This window comes from Pristiophorus japonicus, chromosome 4 (genome assembly GCF_044704955.1).
Source record: "Pristiophorus japonicus isolate sPriJap1 chromosome 4, sPriJap1.hap1, whole genome shotgun sequence".
Lineage (NCBI taxonomy): Eukaryota > Metazoa > Chordata > Chondrichthyes > Pristiophoridae > Pristiophorus > Pristiophorus japonicus.
This window is the reverse complement of record NC_091980.1, coordinates 82,997,152-83,015,227: the sequence shown is the minus strand read 5'-3', so window position 1 is coordinate 83,015,227 and position 18,076 is coordinate 82,997,152. Positions and strand designations below refer to the sequence as shown.

Sequence of the window (18,076 nt, the reverse complement as noted above, 5' to 3'; positions counted from 1 at the left end):
GCGGCCTATAAAAGGCTCAGCAGTCCGAGGAGCGTCGAGAGAGGCAGCGGCCTAGAAAAGACTCAGCAGTCCGGGGAGCGTCGAGAGAGGCGGGAGTCGAGAGAGGCAGCGGCCTATAAATGGCTCAGCAGTCCGGGGAGCGTCGAGAGAGGCGGGAGTCGAGAGAGGCGTACCGGTGCAGCTCCAGCTGAGAGAAGTCAAAAAAGAAGTAGAAAGAAATCAAAAGGTGATGTCACAGCCAACGTGGTAAGTGATTGGCTGCTGATTGGTGAGTAATTTTTCTTTTTCTTTATTAGTCAGTAACTTTTAACATTGTTGTCGGCAATTTAAGTGTATCTAAGGGTTAAGTCATGGCAGGACAGCTCGGTCACGTGATATGCTCCTCCTGTACCATGTGGGAACACGGGGACAACACCAGTGTCCCTGACGACTACATGTGCGGGAAGTGTGTCCACCTCCGGCTACTGACGGTCCGCGTTGCGGAGTTGGAGCTGAAGGTGGATTCACTCTGGAGCATCCACGATGCTGAGAATGACGTGAGTATCACATGTAGCGAGTTGGTCTTACCACAGGAGAAGGGTCCACAGCCAGCGAGGGAATGGAAGACCAGCAGGAAGAGTAGTGCAAGGAAGGTAGTGCAGGGGTCCCCTGTGGTCATCCCACTGCAAAACAGATACACTGCTTTGAGTGCTGTTGAGGGGGATGACTCATCAGGAGTGGGCAGCAGCAGCCAAGTTCATGGCACCGTGGCTGGCTCTGTTGCACAGGAGGGCAGGAAAAAGAGTGGGAGAGCAATAGTGATAGGGGATTCAATTGTAAGGGGAATAGATAGGCGTTTCTGCGGCCGCAACCGAGACTCCAGGATGGTATGTTGCCTCCCTGGTGCAAGGGTCAAGGATGTCTCGGAGCGGGTGCAGGACATTCTAAAAAGGGAGGGAGAACAGCCAGTTGTCGTGGTGCACGTTGGTACCAATGACATAGGTAAAAAAAGGGATGAGTTCCTACGAAATGAATTTAAGGAGCTAGGAGCTAAATTAAAAAGTAGGACCTCAAAAGTAGTAATCTCGGGATTGCTACCAGTGCCACGTGCTAGTCAGAGTAGGAATCGCAGGATAGCTCAGATGAATACGTGGCTTGAGCAATGGTGCAGCAGGGAGGGATTCAAATTCCTGGGGCATTGGAACCGGTTCTGGGGGAGGTGGGACCAGTACAATCCGGACGGTCTGCACCTGGGCAGAATCGGAACCAATGTCCTCGGGGGAGTGTTTGCTAGTGTTGTTGGGGAGGAGTTAAACTAATATGGCAGGGGGATGCGAACCAATGCAGGGAGATAGAGGGAAACAAAAAGGAGGCAAAAACAAAAGACAGAAAGGAGATGAGGAAAAGTGGAGGGCAGAGAAACCCAAGGCAAAGAACAAAAAGGGCCATTGTACAGCAAAATTCTAAAAGGACAGAGGGTGTTAAAAAAACAAGCCTAAAGGCTTTGTGTCTTAATGCAAGGAGTATCCGCAATAAGGTGGATGAATTAACTGTGCAAATAGATGTTAACAAATATGATGTTATTGGGATTACGGAGACGTGGCTCCAGGATGAGCAGGGCTGGGAACTCAACATCCAGGGGTATTCAACATTCAGGAAGGATAGAATAAAAGGAAAAGGAGGTGGGGTAGCATTGCTGGTTAAGGAGGAGATTAAGGCAATAGTTAGGAAGGACATTAGCTTGGATGATGTGGAATCTATATGGGTAGAGCTGCAGAACACCAAAGGGCAAAAAACGTTAGTGGGAGTTGTGTACAGACCTCCAAACAGTAGTAGTGATGTTGGGGAGGGCATCAAACATGAAATTAGGGGTGCGTGCAATAAAGGTGCAGCAGTTATAATGGGTGACTTTAATATGCACATAGATTGGGCTAACCAAACTGGAAGCAATACGGTGGAGGAGGATTTTCTGGAGTGCATAAGGGATGGTTTTTTAGACCAATATGTCGAGGAACCAACTAGGGGGGGGGCCATCTTAGACTGGGTGTTATGTAATGAGAGAGGATTAATTAGCAATCTCGTTGTGCGAGGCCCCTTGGGGAAGAGTGACCATAATATGGTGGAATTCTGCATTGGGATGGAGAATGAAACAGTTAATTCAGAGACCATGGTCCAGAACTTAAAGAAGGCTAACTTTGAAGGTATGAGGCGTGAATTGGCTGGGATGGATTGGCAAATGATACTTAAGGGGTTGACTGTGGATGGGCAATGGCAGACATTTAGAGACCGCATGGATGAACTACAACAATTGTACATTCCTGTCTGGCATAGAAATAAAAAAGGGAAGGTGGCTCAACTGTGGCTATCAAGGGAAATCAGGGATAGTATTAAAGCCAAGGAAGTGGCATACAAATTGGCCAGAAATAGCAGCGAACTTGGGGACTGGGAGAAATTTAGAACTCAGCAGAGGAGAACAAAGGGTTTGATTAGGGCAGGGAAAATGGAGTATGAGAAGAAGCTTGCAGGGAACATTAAGACGGATTGCAAAAGTTTCTATAGATATGTAAAGAGAAAAAGGTTAGTAAAGACAAACGTAGGTCCCCTGCAGTCAGAATCAGGGGAAGTCATAACGGGGAACAAAGAAATGGCGGACCAATTGAACAAGTACTTTGGTTCGGTATTCACGAAGGAGGACACGAACAACCTTCTGGTTATAAAAGGGGTCGGGGGGTCTAGTAAGGAGGAGGAACTGAGGGAAATCCTTATTAGCCGGGAAATTGATGGGATTGAAGGCCGATAAATCCCCAGGGCTTGATGGACTGCATCCCAGAGTACTTAATAAGGTGGCCTTGGAAATAGTGGATGCGTTGACAGTCATTTTCCAACATTCCATTGACTCTGGATCAGTTCCTATGGAGTGGAGGGTAGCCAATGTAACCCCACTTTTTAAAAAAGGAGGGAGAGAGAAAACAGGGAATTATAGACCGGTCAGCCTGACATCGGTCGTGGGTAAAATGATGGAATCAATTATTAAGGATGTCATAGCAGCGCATTTGGAAAGAGGTGACATGATAGGTCCAAGTCAGCATGGATTTGTGAAAGGGAAATCATGCTTGACAAATCTTCTGGAATTTTTGGAGGATGTTTCCAGTAGAGTGGATAAGGGAGAACCAGTTGATGTGGTATATTTGGACTTTCAGAAGGCGTTCGACAAGGTCCCACACAAGAGATTGATGTGCAAAGTTAGAGCACATGGGATTGGGGGTAGTGTACTGACATGGATTGAGAACTGGTTGTCAGACAGGAAGCAAAGAGTAGGAGTAAATGGGTACTTTTCAGAATGGCAGGCAGTGACTAGTGGGGTACCGCAAGGTTCTGTGCTGGGGCCCCAGCTGTTTACACTGTACATTAATGATTTAGATGAGGGGATTAAATGTAGTATCTCCAAATTTGCGGATGACACTAAGTTGGGTGGCAGTGTGAGCTGCGAGGAGGATGCTGTGAGGCTGCAGAGCGACTTAGATAGGTTAGGTGAGTGGGCAAATGCATGGCAGATGAAGTATAATGTGGATAAATGTGAGGTTATCCACTTTGGTGGTAAAAACAGAGAGACAGACTATTATCTGAATGGTGACAGATTAGGAAAAGGGGAGGTGCAAAGAGACCTGGATGTCATGGTACATCAGTCATTGAAGGTTGGCATGCAGGTGCAGCAGGCGGTTAAGAAAGCAAATGGCATGTTGGCCTTCATAGCAAGGGGATTTGAGTACAGGGGCAGGGAGGTGTTGCTACAGTTGTACAGGGCATTGGTGAGGCCACACCTGGAGTATTGTGTACAGTTTTGGTCTCCTAACCTGAGGAAGGACATTCTTGCTATTGAGGGAGTGCAGCGAAGGTTCACCAGACTGATTCCCGGGATGGCGGGACTGACATATCAAGAAAGACTGGATCAACTGGGCTTGTATTCACTGGAGTTCAGAAGAATGAGAGGGGACCTCATAGAAACATTTAAAATTCTGACGGGGTTAGACAGGTTAGATGCAGGAAGAATGTTCCCAATGTTGGGGAAGTCCAGAACCAGAGGTCACAGTCTAAGGATAAGGGGTAAGCCATTTAGGACCGAGATGCGGAGGAACTTCTTCACCCAGAGAGTGGTGAACCTGTGGAATTCTCTACCACAGAAAGTTGTTGAGGCCAATTCACTAAATATATTCAAAAAGGAGTTAGATGAGGTCCTTACTACTAGGGGGATCAAGGGGTATGGCGAGAAAGCAGGAATGGGGTACTGAAGTTGAATGTTCAGCCATGAACTCATTGAATGGCGGTGCAGGCTAGAAGGGCCGAATGGCCTACTCCTGCACCTATTTTCTATGTTTCTATGTTTTTTCTATGTTCCCAAGGATATTAATAACTATACAAATGTGGGTACACACTGTCATGGTAGTTTCACCTTTGCAAACGTGTGCTGATGAAATTTATGCATGGTTATCGATTGCTGATACAAAGTTAATGTTGTGGTTGTTGTGATATGTGTTTTGTAGTTCAAAACATTATCTGGTAGTTCTGTTACCAACATTTCACACTTTTCCCCCCCCCCCCCCCCCCCTCCCCACACAACCTTATGCCTTTTGCTCTTGATCATCGATATGGCCATCTCTGACTGCTTCCTTGCATTCTACACCGGTGGTTCTCGAACCTTTTTTGGTTGAAGGACCCATTTTCAAATGGATTAGTAATCACGGCCACACCTCCGCTCTCGCCCCTCCCATCTAAATTATTGTTGTCCCCCTGTATTGATACTGTACCAGGATCTTCTGACAATGAATTGCAATATAGCTATGGTGACATTTGCAAAATGGGAATCCCTTGCATATGTATGTATAAAATGATGGTGATTTTAACGCATTGGTTTAAAAAAAATTATAGATGCATTGGCTATTCAGTGTATTAAAGTCCAGATGATCAGATTTGCTCCTTGGCCATCTCTCAACCGTGGACAGACTGATCCAATGTAATGCATGTCTGACTTACGGCATCTCTTTTTGACCGTATCCTGGCTCTGGTGCGACCGTCTTGTACTCGGGCGGGATCTTTGCTTACAGACAGTCGGTTCCTCTCTGAACAACTGGCTTTTCCGCCTCCGCCTCAGCCTCCTGTTGCTGGCGGTGACGTTGCGGCAGTTGCTGGCCTGCAGTCTTTTATCCTCCCTCCCTTCTCTCTTCCGCCATCAAGAGTTTATTAAACCACAAGTACAAATCAAGCTGCTCAAGGGTAACTTTTCACTATTTCTGTTGGAAGCGTGTTCAAACTGATCATCTTCGTGTGACGTGTAGTGGAGAATTCCCACGTGTAATCCGGTCGCCCCAGTCTCTGGTGAATGCAATGAAGTGCAGACTGCTCGGGCTTCTAAGCTCTGCAGTGATCAACCCTGGCCAGGTCCCCACCTCGCTTGTCACACTGGGACCCAAGCAGCCTATGGCCCACCCAGGGTGAGGTCAGGCTGCAGGAAGTAGGCATGTCACTTACTGTGGTGAGGCATTGACCCTCTTGAGCAGGCTCTTGGGGCAGCGTTCCTGAGCCACAGATATGGCCAGGTGGCCATCAATCACCACAGGCACTAATGCTGTGTCTCTGTGCCAGAGCCAGTGCAATTTAATATCCCCGCAGTCGTTCCAACTTCCTCCTCCTCTGTCAGCCGAGAGGAGGCACAGACGGTCATGGAGTTTGCTCCACTTCCAAGGTGAGGTGTTCAGTCACAGTGCGCAGGTGCAGCCAAGAACTGGCGCAAAGTTGTCCCTCACACTCCTGCACTGGGGCACACCAGGCGCAGAGCCGTCCTTCACACCCCAACCTGGCAAAAATCACCACTTCACGCTCAAACAATCATGGCGATAGAAGATGCCTGTGACGCACATGGGTGCAGTCCATTCATAACCGGGCTCTGAGAAAACCCATTGAGCTGCCCCTCACTCTCCCATGATTGATATAGCAGATTCCCCTACCCCGACCAGTTGATCGTGTTCGCAGATGGGATGTTCAGTGCATCAGACTGTCCGATTGGTCCAGAGGTGAACACTGAGGACTAACTCCTGTCTCCCTAGTGATGGGCTGCAGACACAGCATCTGTTCATGCTATCAAATCCCCTTCTCCACCAGCAGTTCCTGCTTGGGGCATCTGATCCATTATATTTTCATTTATTTAAGTGTAGTCACTGTTGTAATGTAGGGAAATGCGGCAGTCAATTTGATCACATCAAACTGGGATAAATAAATGTTGGTTTGATCACTGGGATTGTCCTGGAGAAAAAAGACAACACCTAGCTGCTTTTTCTTCACTACCAATCGTCTCTTTAAACCCCTTTCTCCTGCCCCCTCCATCCTGACATCCAACGCCAAGTGCAAAGGACACATAATCAGCTTTGTCACTAAAATTGAGACCGACCATTTTGCTGCTGCTTTTGTTTTCCCCCTCTTTTCCCGCCGCCCCCCCCACCCTCACCGTCCACAAAGCTGAACCATTGCCCGTATTATCCAACCTGCCCCCAAACCCTAATCTTGATCCTCTGTCTTTTTCTAGTTTCTCTCCTATCACCCCTCATGCCCTCTCCAAGCTTACCATGAAACCCACTTCCTGCTCACTTGTCTCCATTCCCACTAAACCAATCGCTCCACCATTGACGGCCGTACCTTCAGCTGCCAAAGCCCTAGTCTCTGGAATTCCCTCCCTAAACTCCTATACCCCTCTCCTTTTAAAATGCTCCTGAAAACCTACCTCTTTGACCAAGCTTTTGGTCATCTGCCCTAATATCTCCTTGTGTAGCTTGGTGTCAGATTTTGTTTTATAATGCTTCTGTGAAGCGCCTTGGGATGTTTTTACTATGTTAAAGGCACTGTATAAATACTTGTTGCTAACCATGTGACTTCCCTTCCTGGCCCAACTCTAACTAACGTCTGGTTCCCTCTCCCCCAGGTACTGTACCCCCTCCCTTTCAAAAGTGCAGTTATTGCCTCTGTCCTCAAATAAGGTTACCTTCATCTGCCTTTGCAAACTACTACCCATCTTCCACTTGCATTTCTGACCCAAAGTTGTTGAACTTATCACATCTTAAATCTGCCAATTTATCCTGCAACTCCCATGTTTTAACTTCTCCATTTATATTTCCACTGCGCTGAAACGGTCAAAGTCACAAATGGTATCCTCTCTGACTTTGACCATGTTGCATTTACCCTCGTCGAACTCTCCGCTGACTTTCCTTGTCCACCATGCCATTCTCCTCCAATGCCTCTCCCCCATTGTCCAGCTCAGTGGAACTGCCCTTGCTTAGATTTGTTCTTGCCTGGCTATCCAGCTAGAGAATCTTCAGCAATGGCTTCTCTTCCTGCCCACACACCGATGCCTTTGGAGTCCCCCAAGGATCTATCTTGATTCTCGTCCTCGTCTATATGCTGTCCCAGCACCATCATCTGAAGACACGGGGTCACCTTCTACAGGTACGCTGATGACACCCAGCTCTACCTCCCCACCACAGACTTGGTGCTGTCAGAGTGCTTGTTCAACATCCAGTCTTGGATAAGCTGAAATTTCCTCCAGTTAAACATTGGGAAGACTGTCATCTTTGGTCCCCGCCACAAAGTCCATATGTTTGCTCCTGATTCCAACGCCTCGGACCACTGACTCTGTCTGAACTAGAGTGCAACCTTGAACAGAGCTTCTGATCCCATATCCTCTTCATCACAAGACTTCCACCTCTAATGTCTCCTTCCTCAATCCCTTGTTGAATCTCTCATCAATGCTTTTGTCATCCCCAGACTTGACAATTCCAATTCTCTCCTGGCCGACCTCCCATGCTCTGGCAGAGGTAGGGCTGGGCGTCATCAGTGCGCATGTGGACCCTGATATGTTTTTGGATGATGTTGCTGAGGGACAGCATGTAGATGAGAAATAGGAGGGGGCCAAAGATAGCTCCTTGAGAACTCCAGAGGTAAAGGTGCACGGATTGGAAGAGAAACTGTTGCTTCTCTGGCTACGTTTGGATAGGTGAGAATGACGGCAACGTTGTCCCACTCGGCTGGACAACAGAGAAGTGTTGGAGGAGGATGGCGTGGTCAACAGTATTAATGGCTGCAGTGATCAAGAAGGATAAGGAGGAATAGTGCACCGCAGTCACAGAGGCTGGCTTTGATTGGAGTTGTTTCAATGCTGTGGCAGGGGTGGAAATGTGAATGGAGAGGATCAAACATGGAGTTGCAGAAAAGGTGGACACTGATTTGGGAGATGCCACAAGTTCAAGGGCCTGGGGGGAGGGGAGGGGGGGGGGGAAAGGTTTGGAGATGGGTACAAGTTCCAAGCAGGTACACTGCAGGTTGCTTATAAGTTCTTGGATAAAGCAAACATTAACATTCCATAACGACAACTGACATTTAGTGTGAAATTGGATTTCGGTGGCTTGCACAGTCTTGTTTAATTTGGTTCACACTGCTGGACCCAGCACTTCATCCTAGTGGCACGACTGTCGACCCACTTTTTCATGCATCCCAGAATTGGGGAGTATTGGAATTTAAGTACAGTCACTCAGAATATTTGCTTTTTTTCCTGTTACTTTCAGAATAATGGCAGATGTAGAACAGTAGAGATAAAAATAGTATTAGCACTATGATTTGTTTTTCTACTCTGGATCTACATACGCGAAAACCCAGAACTTGATGAGGCTAGCCATGATGAAAATCGTTTCTGCTGGTAGAGTTGCGCTATTTGCCCAACTTCTGCCCAGCAATTACCCACGAAAGTCTTCGGATGGCAAAAGTAGGCATAGGGCCTGCTTTCACCAGCGTAAGGGTTATTATAAATCTTAAATTAAAAATTTTAAAATAAAAATGATGCATGATCACTTAAAATTAGTTTTTGCAAATATTGGCCCAGATTAAAATGCTTAAATACTTTTCAAAAAATGAAATTTTTATTGTATTTGCTGTAATAAAGGGACTTAATTACATTTGAAAATCAGAACACTTGTATTGATTGTCTAAATTGTTTAATTATTTGGAGATTCCATTGGGGTTGATGGGGGGTTCTGTTTGGAAATGGAATCTTCCTTTCTCATTGGAGGACCTGGCCCATGTAATCCCAGGGACGCATCTGAACCTCCTGCACTTCTGGGATTCGTGGGCCTTTACGCAGGCGTCGCCCGGAGACCTGAGACCCGAACTCTAATAGCTTTGGAGTCAGGAGGTAAGTTCATAGATGTTGAGCGGGCTGGATGCTACTCTGGAGCTACGCCTCCCACTGCGAATTCAGGGCCAGTTGCATTCTGCAGTTTGTCGTTGTGGCTTGGCTGCAGAATTCATCTCTGATCTAAAAAAAATGTTACATTTTGTTTGTGGTTTTGCTTTGACTGCTTTCTATAACTTTTAATTATAACGTGCTTTTTTTAATCTGGCAGATAAGCAAGCATGACGACGATCAACACTCAAAATATTAACTTCAAATGGGATCCGAAAAACCTGGAAATAAGGACTTTGGCAGTGGAACGTCTGTTGGAACCTTTGGTCACACAGGTAAGAATGTTCCACAGAAGTAGTTAAATGGAATTCCAAATTCCCCATCTTTTAGTGTGGGAAAAGCTATTGGTGCCTCAGTGTCATATGGTATGAGGAACTGTCATGTCAGCTGGTTGGGAACAGTAAATCTAAGGTTTTGGCTTCCTGTTCGTACCTACATGACACTATAGGGCAGTGAAATGAGCATTTTGGGGAAAGGAATGGTATTAGGAACTATACTTTATTTGTTAAACCTCCAGCCATTCCAATATTTCTTATACTGACTCACTTATATCTTAAAGTTAAACTGCTGGAGACAATTCTGCAGTTATGTGAATTTGAGCTCCATGCTCTTGGCGATGAGGTGCTGAACTGATAGTGTGAAGTCGAACATAGGAACAAGAGTAGGCCATACTGCCCCTCGAGCCTATTCTGCCATTCAATTAGATTATGGCTGATTTGTGTCTTAACTCAAGTTACTTGCCTTGGTTCCATATCCCTTAATACCCTTGCCTAACAAAAATCTATCCATTTGTTTTGAAATTTTCAATTCACCTAGCCTCGATAGTTATTTGGGGGAGAGAGTTCCAGATATCCATACCCTTTGTGTGAGGCAGTGCTTCCTGAACACCCCTGAATGGCCTTGTTCTAATGTAAAGATCATGCCCCCTTGGACTCTCCCTCCAGAGGACATAGTTTTTCTCTATCCACCCGATCAAATCCTTTAATCATCTTGAAACACTTCAATTAGGAGCATCTTGTGCTGAAAACTGATCTGCTTTCAGCAGACACTGAAGTATTCCTCTTGGGAGCCTTGCTCTTCCTAGTGGTGATAGGAATATTGATCTTCTAGTGCTACTGGTTCTAGGCACTGAAGCAGTGTGAGTGGTTGCATATTACAGCTGTTTTGCCAGGCAGTTTTAAAAAAAAAAAATCCTTCTCTTGGCCTATAAGGTGTAAATTAATATTTCTACAGCTATGTTGCTTTACTATTTATGTATGAGTTTATCAAATCTTAATTGAAAAGGGTAATGAAGTTTACATGGTTTTTGCATGAAATGTCATTATTTGGCTCTGGATAACTGGTGGATTAGTTACTTTTACGTTCTTGCAGAATTATCCAATATTTCAGCAAACTGCAACAGGAATTTTCAAGAAGCATAGTGATTGGTAACTGTGTATTGCTGAACAGCAGAGAGGAATGCTGGTACACAGTTCCACGGGCTTCGGCAATCCTTCATACCTGGTCTGAATGACTGGCTGACTGTTATTTACACATGAGCCTATGTAGTGCATTGGCAGATTTTTTTGACCATGGAGGGCATGTTAATCCTATCTAATACAATTTTCACTGAGTTAGTAGTAGCAATCTGGTGTGGGAATTCCTGGGGCTCTTTTTCTCCCCCTTCTTTCCCTAGTGCAGAAGAGTCTGCTGCATTGGATGAAATCAGCAACTGACCATAGACCAGGTATCCAGTCTGTCTTTTAAGGTTGCTGGAGCTCAATGCTGCACATGGTAAATTTATCCATCTCCCAGGGCAGTTTTTTTTTAACATTTGAGATTTTCCACCGGTTGATGATCCAAGTGGCAGTCCCTTCTATTGACACTCATCTCCTTTCTTGTTGAGTGGTGACTGCTTGCGTTTTCCACCTCGAACATCACATGCCTTCACTCCTACCTCAGCTTATCTGCTGCTGAAACTCTCATTCATGCCTTTGTCACCTACAGACTTGACTATTCCAGTGCTCTCCTGACCATCCTCTGTAAGCTTCAATTCATTCAAAACTCATTGCTTGTATCCAAGCCCTGCTCATCCATCACCCCATTCTTGCTGACTTAAAATTCTTCTTTGTATTTAAGTCCCTATCTCTAACTTTTTGCATCCATATGCACCTTCTAACCCAACCCCCTCCGAGCTCTCTTCCTCTAACTCTGGTTTTCTGTGCACCGGCTTCCCCCTTTGCTTCATCATTGTCTGTGCCTTCAGCTCCATGCTGTGGAATTCTCAGCCTAAGTCTCTCTGCGCCTCCTCCTTTTACAGGCCTTTTTAAAACCAAGCCTTTGGTCACCCTTAATATCTTTGGCTTGGTACCCATTTGTCTTGATTACATCTCTGAAGTGCATTAAGGTGCTATATAAATGCAAGTTGTTCTTCCTACTGATCTTTCAATACAATATCCATCTGGATTTCAAGACCAAAATTGTAATTTCAGGTGACTACCCTGGTTAACACCAGCAACAGGGGACCATCTAACAAAAAGAAAGGACGTTCTAAGAAAGCCCATGTCTTGGCTGCCTCTGTGGAACAGGCAACACAGAATTTCCTGGAGAAGGGTGAGAAAATTGCTCATGAGAGCCAATACTTGAAGGAAGAACTGACAGCAGCTGTGGAGGATGTGCGTAAACAAGGTAGGTGTTAACCTCCTGTACAAAAGGTGTAGTGCCATGTTTGCCCCGTGTGAAGCCATGCTGGCAAAGTCTCAAATATGTCTAACATCATGTGTATTTTAATATGCAAGATATTCTTTCAGCCACTGCAAACAAATCCATACTTTCACCCAACAGATATACTAAATCTTCTTTGGGAAGGGAGGGCATGAATGGCCTAGCTGGTACATAGGGAGGCTTGATTTAAGAAAGTCATTGTTAGGCTATCTTATATTTTTTCTTTCTTTACCTCTTGTAGCTCAGGACAAGGCCATAAACACGTTATAGTACTTCCCCTCCTAGTGGCAGTTGTGATTGTGTTTTTGTCCACAGGATCAGTGTTTTTGTACTTGCCTTTTGCAGACTCAGATTTTTGTAATTTTTCCTTGTTAAATCAATGTTGACGAGTGTTTTTAACACATTAGTTGATTAAGGCCCAGTCTAGATGCCTGCACACGTTTTTAAGATCGGCATGGAATATAATAGATGCTTGTGACTGACATTGTGAGATATGTGAAAATGTGTGAAACCTGTTCTCGTCTTGTTTCTGTTTCTCTTTGCTCCTCTTCCTTTGGCAGTTGAATTATATTGCAACAGTGTGGAAGGCCATCGAAAATCTAGCAAGTGTCTGGAGAGAAAATGTTAAATTTTCTGGGCTGCAGTGCTGATTGGGAGATATCCAAGCTAAAAACTTCAAATGATTCAGTGGGGGCATGAAAGCTTGGGCTGTCTGAACATCTAGTATTTGACCACTAATGTTCCTAACCAAAAATGTACATTTATTATGCTTGTGTTCTTTTGTTCTGTTCTGTCCCAAATGAAATATCCCTGAATAATTCCTCACATCCCAATTTGAAAACCTCTATCATATCTTCGCTCGTTCTCCTCTCCAACAAGAAATGTTCCAGTTCTGAGTCTATCCTCGTGTTTTTTTCCTCTCATCTCCTAATCATTTTAGTAGCTACACTTTCTCTAGCCCAACTATACATCCTGCCTGTAGTCAGTGTTCCAGAGTTACACATGATGTGTGGCCGGGCTGATGGTCCACACAGTGGCAGGATAACTGTCTTGGCTCTATACCCAACATCCCATTTGCTTTCTTAACAGCAGCCAGATATTGGCTTGTTGCCTTGAGGAATTTATTCACTGACTTCCCGATTTATTTTTCTGTATTTTGTTATTACACGTTGAGTGTCCGAAATCCAGAGTTCCATAATCTGGAATGTTCTGGAATCCGGACACCAGGGCGATCCGTGGGAGGGTCACCTGGAATCCGGAAAATGTTCTGAAATCTCTTTTTTCCCTCTGTCACTCCCCCGCCTCCGCTGCTGGGCCTCGGCCGCTGGGCTCGCCTCTCCCGCTCGGCAAGGGGGCTCGCCGGCCCTGGCCGCCGGAGCCACCTCTCCCCGGCTGCCGGACCCTCCCTTTACCCCGGCCCAGGCATTTCCGGATTTGGGATGTCGAAAAGACGTTCCGAAATCTGGAACAGCCAAGGTTTCTGGATTTTGGACACCACCCGTATTCCTATAATTTCTCTCTTTATTTGTATCCCTAAACGCATGACTTGACACTTAGCTATGATAAACTGTATTAGTCAGGGAGAAAGGAGGAATGGGGTACTGAAGTTGCATGTTCAGCCATGAACTCATTGAATGGCGGTGCAGGCTAGAAGGGCCGAATGGCCTACTCCTGCACCTATTTTCTATGTTTCTATGTGGAGACATAGAATAATTTTTTTCAGTGTGCACACTCCAATTTTAATTTTGCCACGTCCCAGATGTTATGCTGAATATTAAAACGGAATGCTCCATGCATGTCAGTAATGATTACTCATTGTAAGTTAATTACTGCATGTTTGAGGTATGATTTTACAGTATCTTCAAACAATCTTAAAAGAATATTGTAGGATAAGACAATATGTTGCATTAAGTTGTTTGGGTCCTGGAGGGGTGGAAGGAGAAACAGATTAGCGAACAAAGCAAGTTACTACCTAATTGCTTGAGGTTACTATCTTAAATCTTTCTCTTTCGCCAGCTTTGGTTCCCACTAGCCCTGTTGTCAGAATTAGTGCTGGATTGAATGGTTCTTTGGTTCTTGATGAGGACCTAGGACTTGAATAGGATATTATCACTTTCTTTCAGAATCATTTGCTCAGCCATTTAAATGCTGATGTCATGTGAGTGCCGGTACTTTCTGGGGAGGGAAAATTGCAACAAATGTTTTATTTTGTAATGTGTTTTGAATTTTTTTTCCTTCAGAGGAGGGAGGAGATTTCCCTTTAAATGTACAACAAAAATAATTTCTTTTGTATGCATATACAATGACGGTTTCTTTTTTAATTGTGTAAAAGCTGATTGTTTAACACTATATTTAGTTAACTTCCTAATCTGCATTACCCTATTGTAATAAAGCATTTCTGTCCTTTCTGCAATGAATTATGGACTATGCTATTGATTACTGTGTTTGTATTCTGTAACTTAAATCTTGTAGTTAAGATGGTGTTGCTGACCTCCCAAAAAATATATCTCTTCGTGGTAGTAGAGTCACTAATCCACAAATAAGGTCTTCCAAGATAATGAGGAATATTGCTGAAAAATTAATACCTCTCCAAACTTGATGCACAACAGTTTTTACACACAGCACCTTTTAAACAAAAGTCCTTTTGTGTAGGATTCAAAGCATTAAATGTTCCAGAATCGCTAACAATCAATCATAACTTAATCTTTTTAAGCTCTCTAAGCCATTTCAGCAAACAATGCTCTTCATAGAGACTGCAATTTAACCGACTGTCCATTTCACCCCACTGCTTATAGCTCACCCATTGTGTTAATGAACTAGTCAGTGGCAATTACTGGCTTAAAGGGTGGTATGTGAATTGAAGCTTTTCTACTGTAGTTGACTTTAAAAGATCCTTCCTTTTAAAATTGCATTGAAAATTGTAGACGAGTACTAGTTGCTTCACCGTGTTCAGCACTTTGAATACAATATCACGGAAATTGGAATTTGTAAATTCGTACCTCATTGACGCTTCCCCTTGGGGAAAAGAAATTGAGTGAAATTAGGTAATTTGTTTTTTTTTTTAAAGAGCTTTACCAGATTATGACCAGTCTTCCTCCTTCCTTAATGGGGTATTACCATGCTATTTGGCAACCATAAGCTAAGTGGAGTATTAAGTGAGTAAAATTAATTTTGATTTTGAACTTAATATCTTGCAAACTCCAGTGACCACATGATCATCGAGCAAATGGATGTAAGGGTACAGAGCCATATTATCTCTCATTTTGCCTTTAATTTTACTTGCGAGATCCTGGCCTGTACAGGATGAGTAAGATTGCACAGGTTAAACCTTTCATAAAAACATAAGAGATAGGAGTAGGCCATATGGCCCCTCGAGACTGCTCCGCCATTCAATAAGATCATGGTTGATCTGATCATGGACTCGGCTCCACTTCCCTGCTTGCTCCCCATAACCCTTTATTCCCTTCTCGTTCAAAAATCTGTCTCTCCGCCTTAAATATATTCAGTGACCCAGCCTCCACAACTCTCCGGGGAAGAGAATACCATAGGTTTACAACCCTCAGAAGAAATTTCTCCTCACAGAAACATAGAAAATAGATGGAGTAGGATCTTCGAGCCTGCACCACCATTCAATATGACCATGCAACTTCAGTACCCCATTCCTGCTTTCTCTCCATACCCCTTGATCCCTTTAGCTGTAAGGGCCACATCTAACTCCCTTTTGAATTTATCTTAATGAATTGGCCTCAACAACTTTTTGTGGTAGAGAATTTCACAGGTTCACAATTCACTGAGTGAAGTTTTTCCTCATCTCGGTTCTAAATGGCTTACCCCTTATCCTTAGACTATGATTCCTGGTTCTGGACTTCCCCAACATCGGGAACATTCTTCCTGCATCTCAGGATTGCTGCCAGTGCCGTGTGCTAGTCAGAGTAGGAATTGCAGGATAGTTCAGATGAATACATGGCTTGAGGAATGGTGCAAGGAGGAGGGATTCAAATTCCTGGAGCATTGGAACCGGTTCGGGGGGAGGTGGAACCAGGTCTGCACCGGGGCAGGACCGGAACCTATGTCCTAGGCGGAATTTGCTAGTGTTGGGGAAGGATTAAACGAATATGATGGGGATGGGAACCTATGCAGGGAGGCAGAGTGAAGTAAAAAGGGGGCAGAAGCAAAAGGTAGGAAGGAGAAAAGCAAGAGTGGAGGGCAGAGAAATCAAGGGCAAAAATCAAAAAAGGGCAACATTACAACATAATTCTAAAAGAACAAAGTGTTTTTAAAAAAAAAAAAACAAGCCTGAAGGCTTTGAGCCTCAGTGTGAGGAGCATTCGTAATAAGGTGGACAAATTAGCTGTGCAGATAGCTGTTAACGGGTATGATGTAATTGGGATTACGGAGACATGGCTCCAGGGTAACCAAGGCTGGGCTAGCGTTAATGGTTAAAGAGGAGGTTAACGCGATAGTAAGGAAGGACATTAGCTTGGATGATGTGGATTCTATATGGGTAGAGCTGAGAAACACCAAAAGGCAGACCACCAAACAGTAGCAGGGAGGTTGAGGATGGCATCAATCAGGAAATTAGGGATGCATTGCAATAAGGGTACAACAGTTATCATGAGTGACTTTAAACCTACATATTGATTGGGCTAACCAAACTGGTAGCAATACTGTGGAGGAGAATTTCCTGGAGTGTATAAGGGATGGTTTTCTAGACCAATATGTCGAGGAACCAACTAGAGAGCAGGCCATCCTAGACTGGATCTTGTGTAACGAGAGAGGATTAATTGGCAATCTGGTTGTGCGTGGTCCCTTGGGGAAGAGTGACCATAATATGGTAGAATTCTTCATTAAGATGGAGAGCGACATAGTTAATTCAGAGATTAGGGTCCTGAACTTAAAAGAAAGGATACTTCGATTGTATGAGGTGTGATTTGGCTAGGATGGACTGGTGAATAATACTTCAAGGATTGACGGTGGATAAGCAATGGCAGACATTTAACGATCACATGGATGAATTACAACTATTGTACATCCCTGTCTGGTGTAAAAATAAAACAGGAAAGGTAGCTCAACCGTGGCTAACAAGGGAAATTAGGGAAAGTGTTAAATCTAAGGAAGAGGCATATAAATTGGCCAGAAAAAGCAGCAAACCTGAGGACTGGGAGAAATTTAGAATTCAGCACAGGAGAACTAAAGGTTTAATTAGGAGGGGGAAAATACAGTATGAGAGTAAGCTTACAGGGAGCATAAAAACTGACTGCAAAAGCTTCTATAGATATGTGAAGAGAAAAAGATTAGTGAAGACTAATGTAGGTCCCTTGCAGTCAGAATCAGGTGAATTCATAATGGGGAACAAGGAAATGGCAGACCAATTGAACAAATACTTTGATTCTGTCTTCACTAAGGAAGAGACACGAATAACCTCCTGAAAATATTAGGGGACCGAGGGTCTAGCGAGAAGGAGGAATTGAGGAAAATCTGTATTAATCAGGAAATGGTGTTAGGGAAACTGATGGGACTGAAGGCTGATAAATCCCCAGGGCCAGATAGTCTGCATCCCAGAGTACTTAAGGAAGTGGTCCTAGAAATAGTAGATGCATTGGTGGTCATTTTCCAAAATTCTATGAACTCTGGATCAGCACCTATGGATTGGAGGGCAGCTAATGTAACCCCACTTTTTAAAAAAGGAGGGAGGGAGAGAGAAAACAGGGAATTATGGACCAGTTAGCCTGACATCGGTGGTGGGGAAAATGATGGAATCAGTTATTAAAGATGTAATAGCAGCGCATTTGGAAAGCAGTGACTGGATCGGTCCAAGTCAGCATAGATTTATGAAAGGGAAATCATGGTTGACAAATTTAGAGCTTTTTGAGGATGTAGCTAGTAGAGTGGATAAGGGAGAACCAATGGATGTGGTATATTTGGACTTTCAAAAGGCTTTTGACAAGGTCCCACACAAGAGATTAGTGTGCAACATTAAGGCACATGGTATTGGGGGTAATGTATTGACGTGGATAGAGAATTGGTTGGCAGACAGGAAGCAGAGTGGGAATAAATGGGTCCTTTTCAGAATGTCAGGCAGTGACTAGTGGGGTGCCACAGGGTTCAGTCCTG

The 18,076-nt window shown here is 44.3% G+C and overlaps 1 protein-coding gene across 1 annotated transcript in view; it reads left to right on the top strand.

Moving 5' to 3' along the window:
- Positions 1-18,076, top strand: part of ctnna1 (catenin (cadherin-associated protein), alpha 1) — a 197,386-nt gene that overhangs the window by 11,911 nt on the left and 167,399 nt on the right. Inside the window, exons 2-3 of the mRNA XM_070878385.1 lie at positions 9,420-9,534; positions 11,731-11,926. Coding sequence (XP_070734486.1) covers positions 9,430-9,534; positions 11,731-11,926 — 301 coding nt within the window. The 5' untranslated portion in view covers positions 9,420-9,429. The remainder of the gene's footprint in view (positions 1-9,419; positions 9,535-11,730; positions 11,927-18,076) is intronic.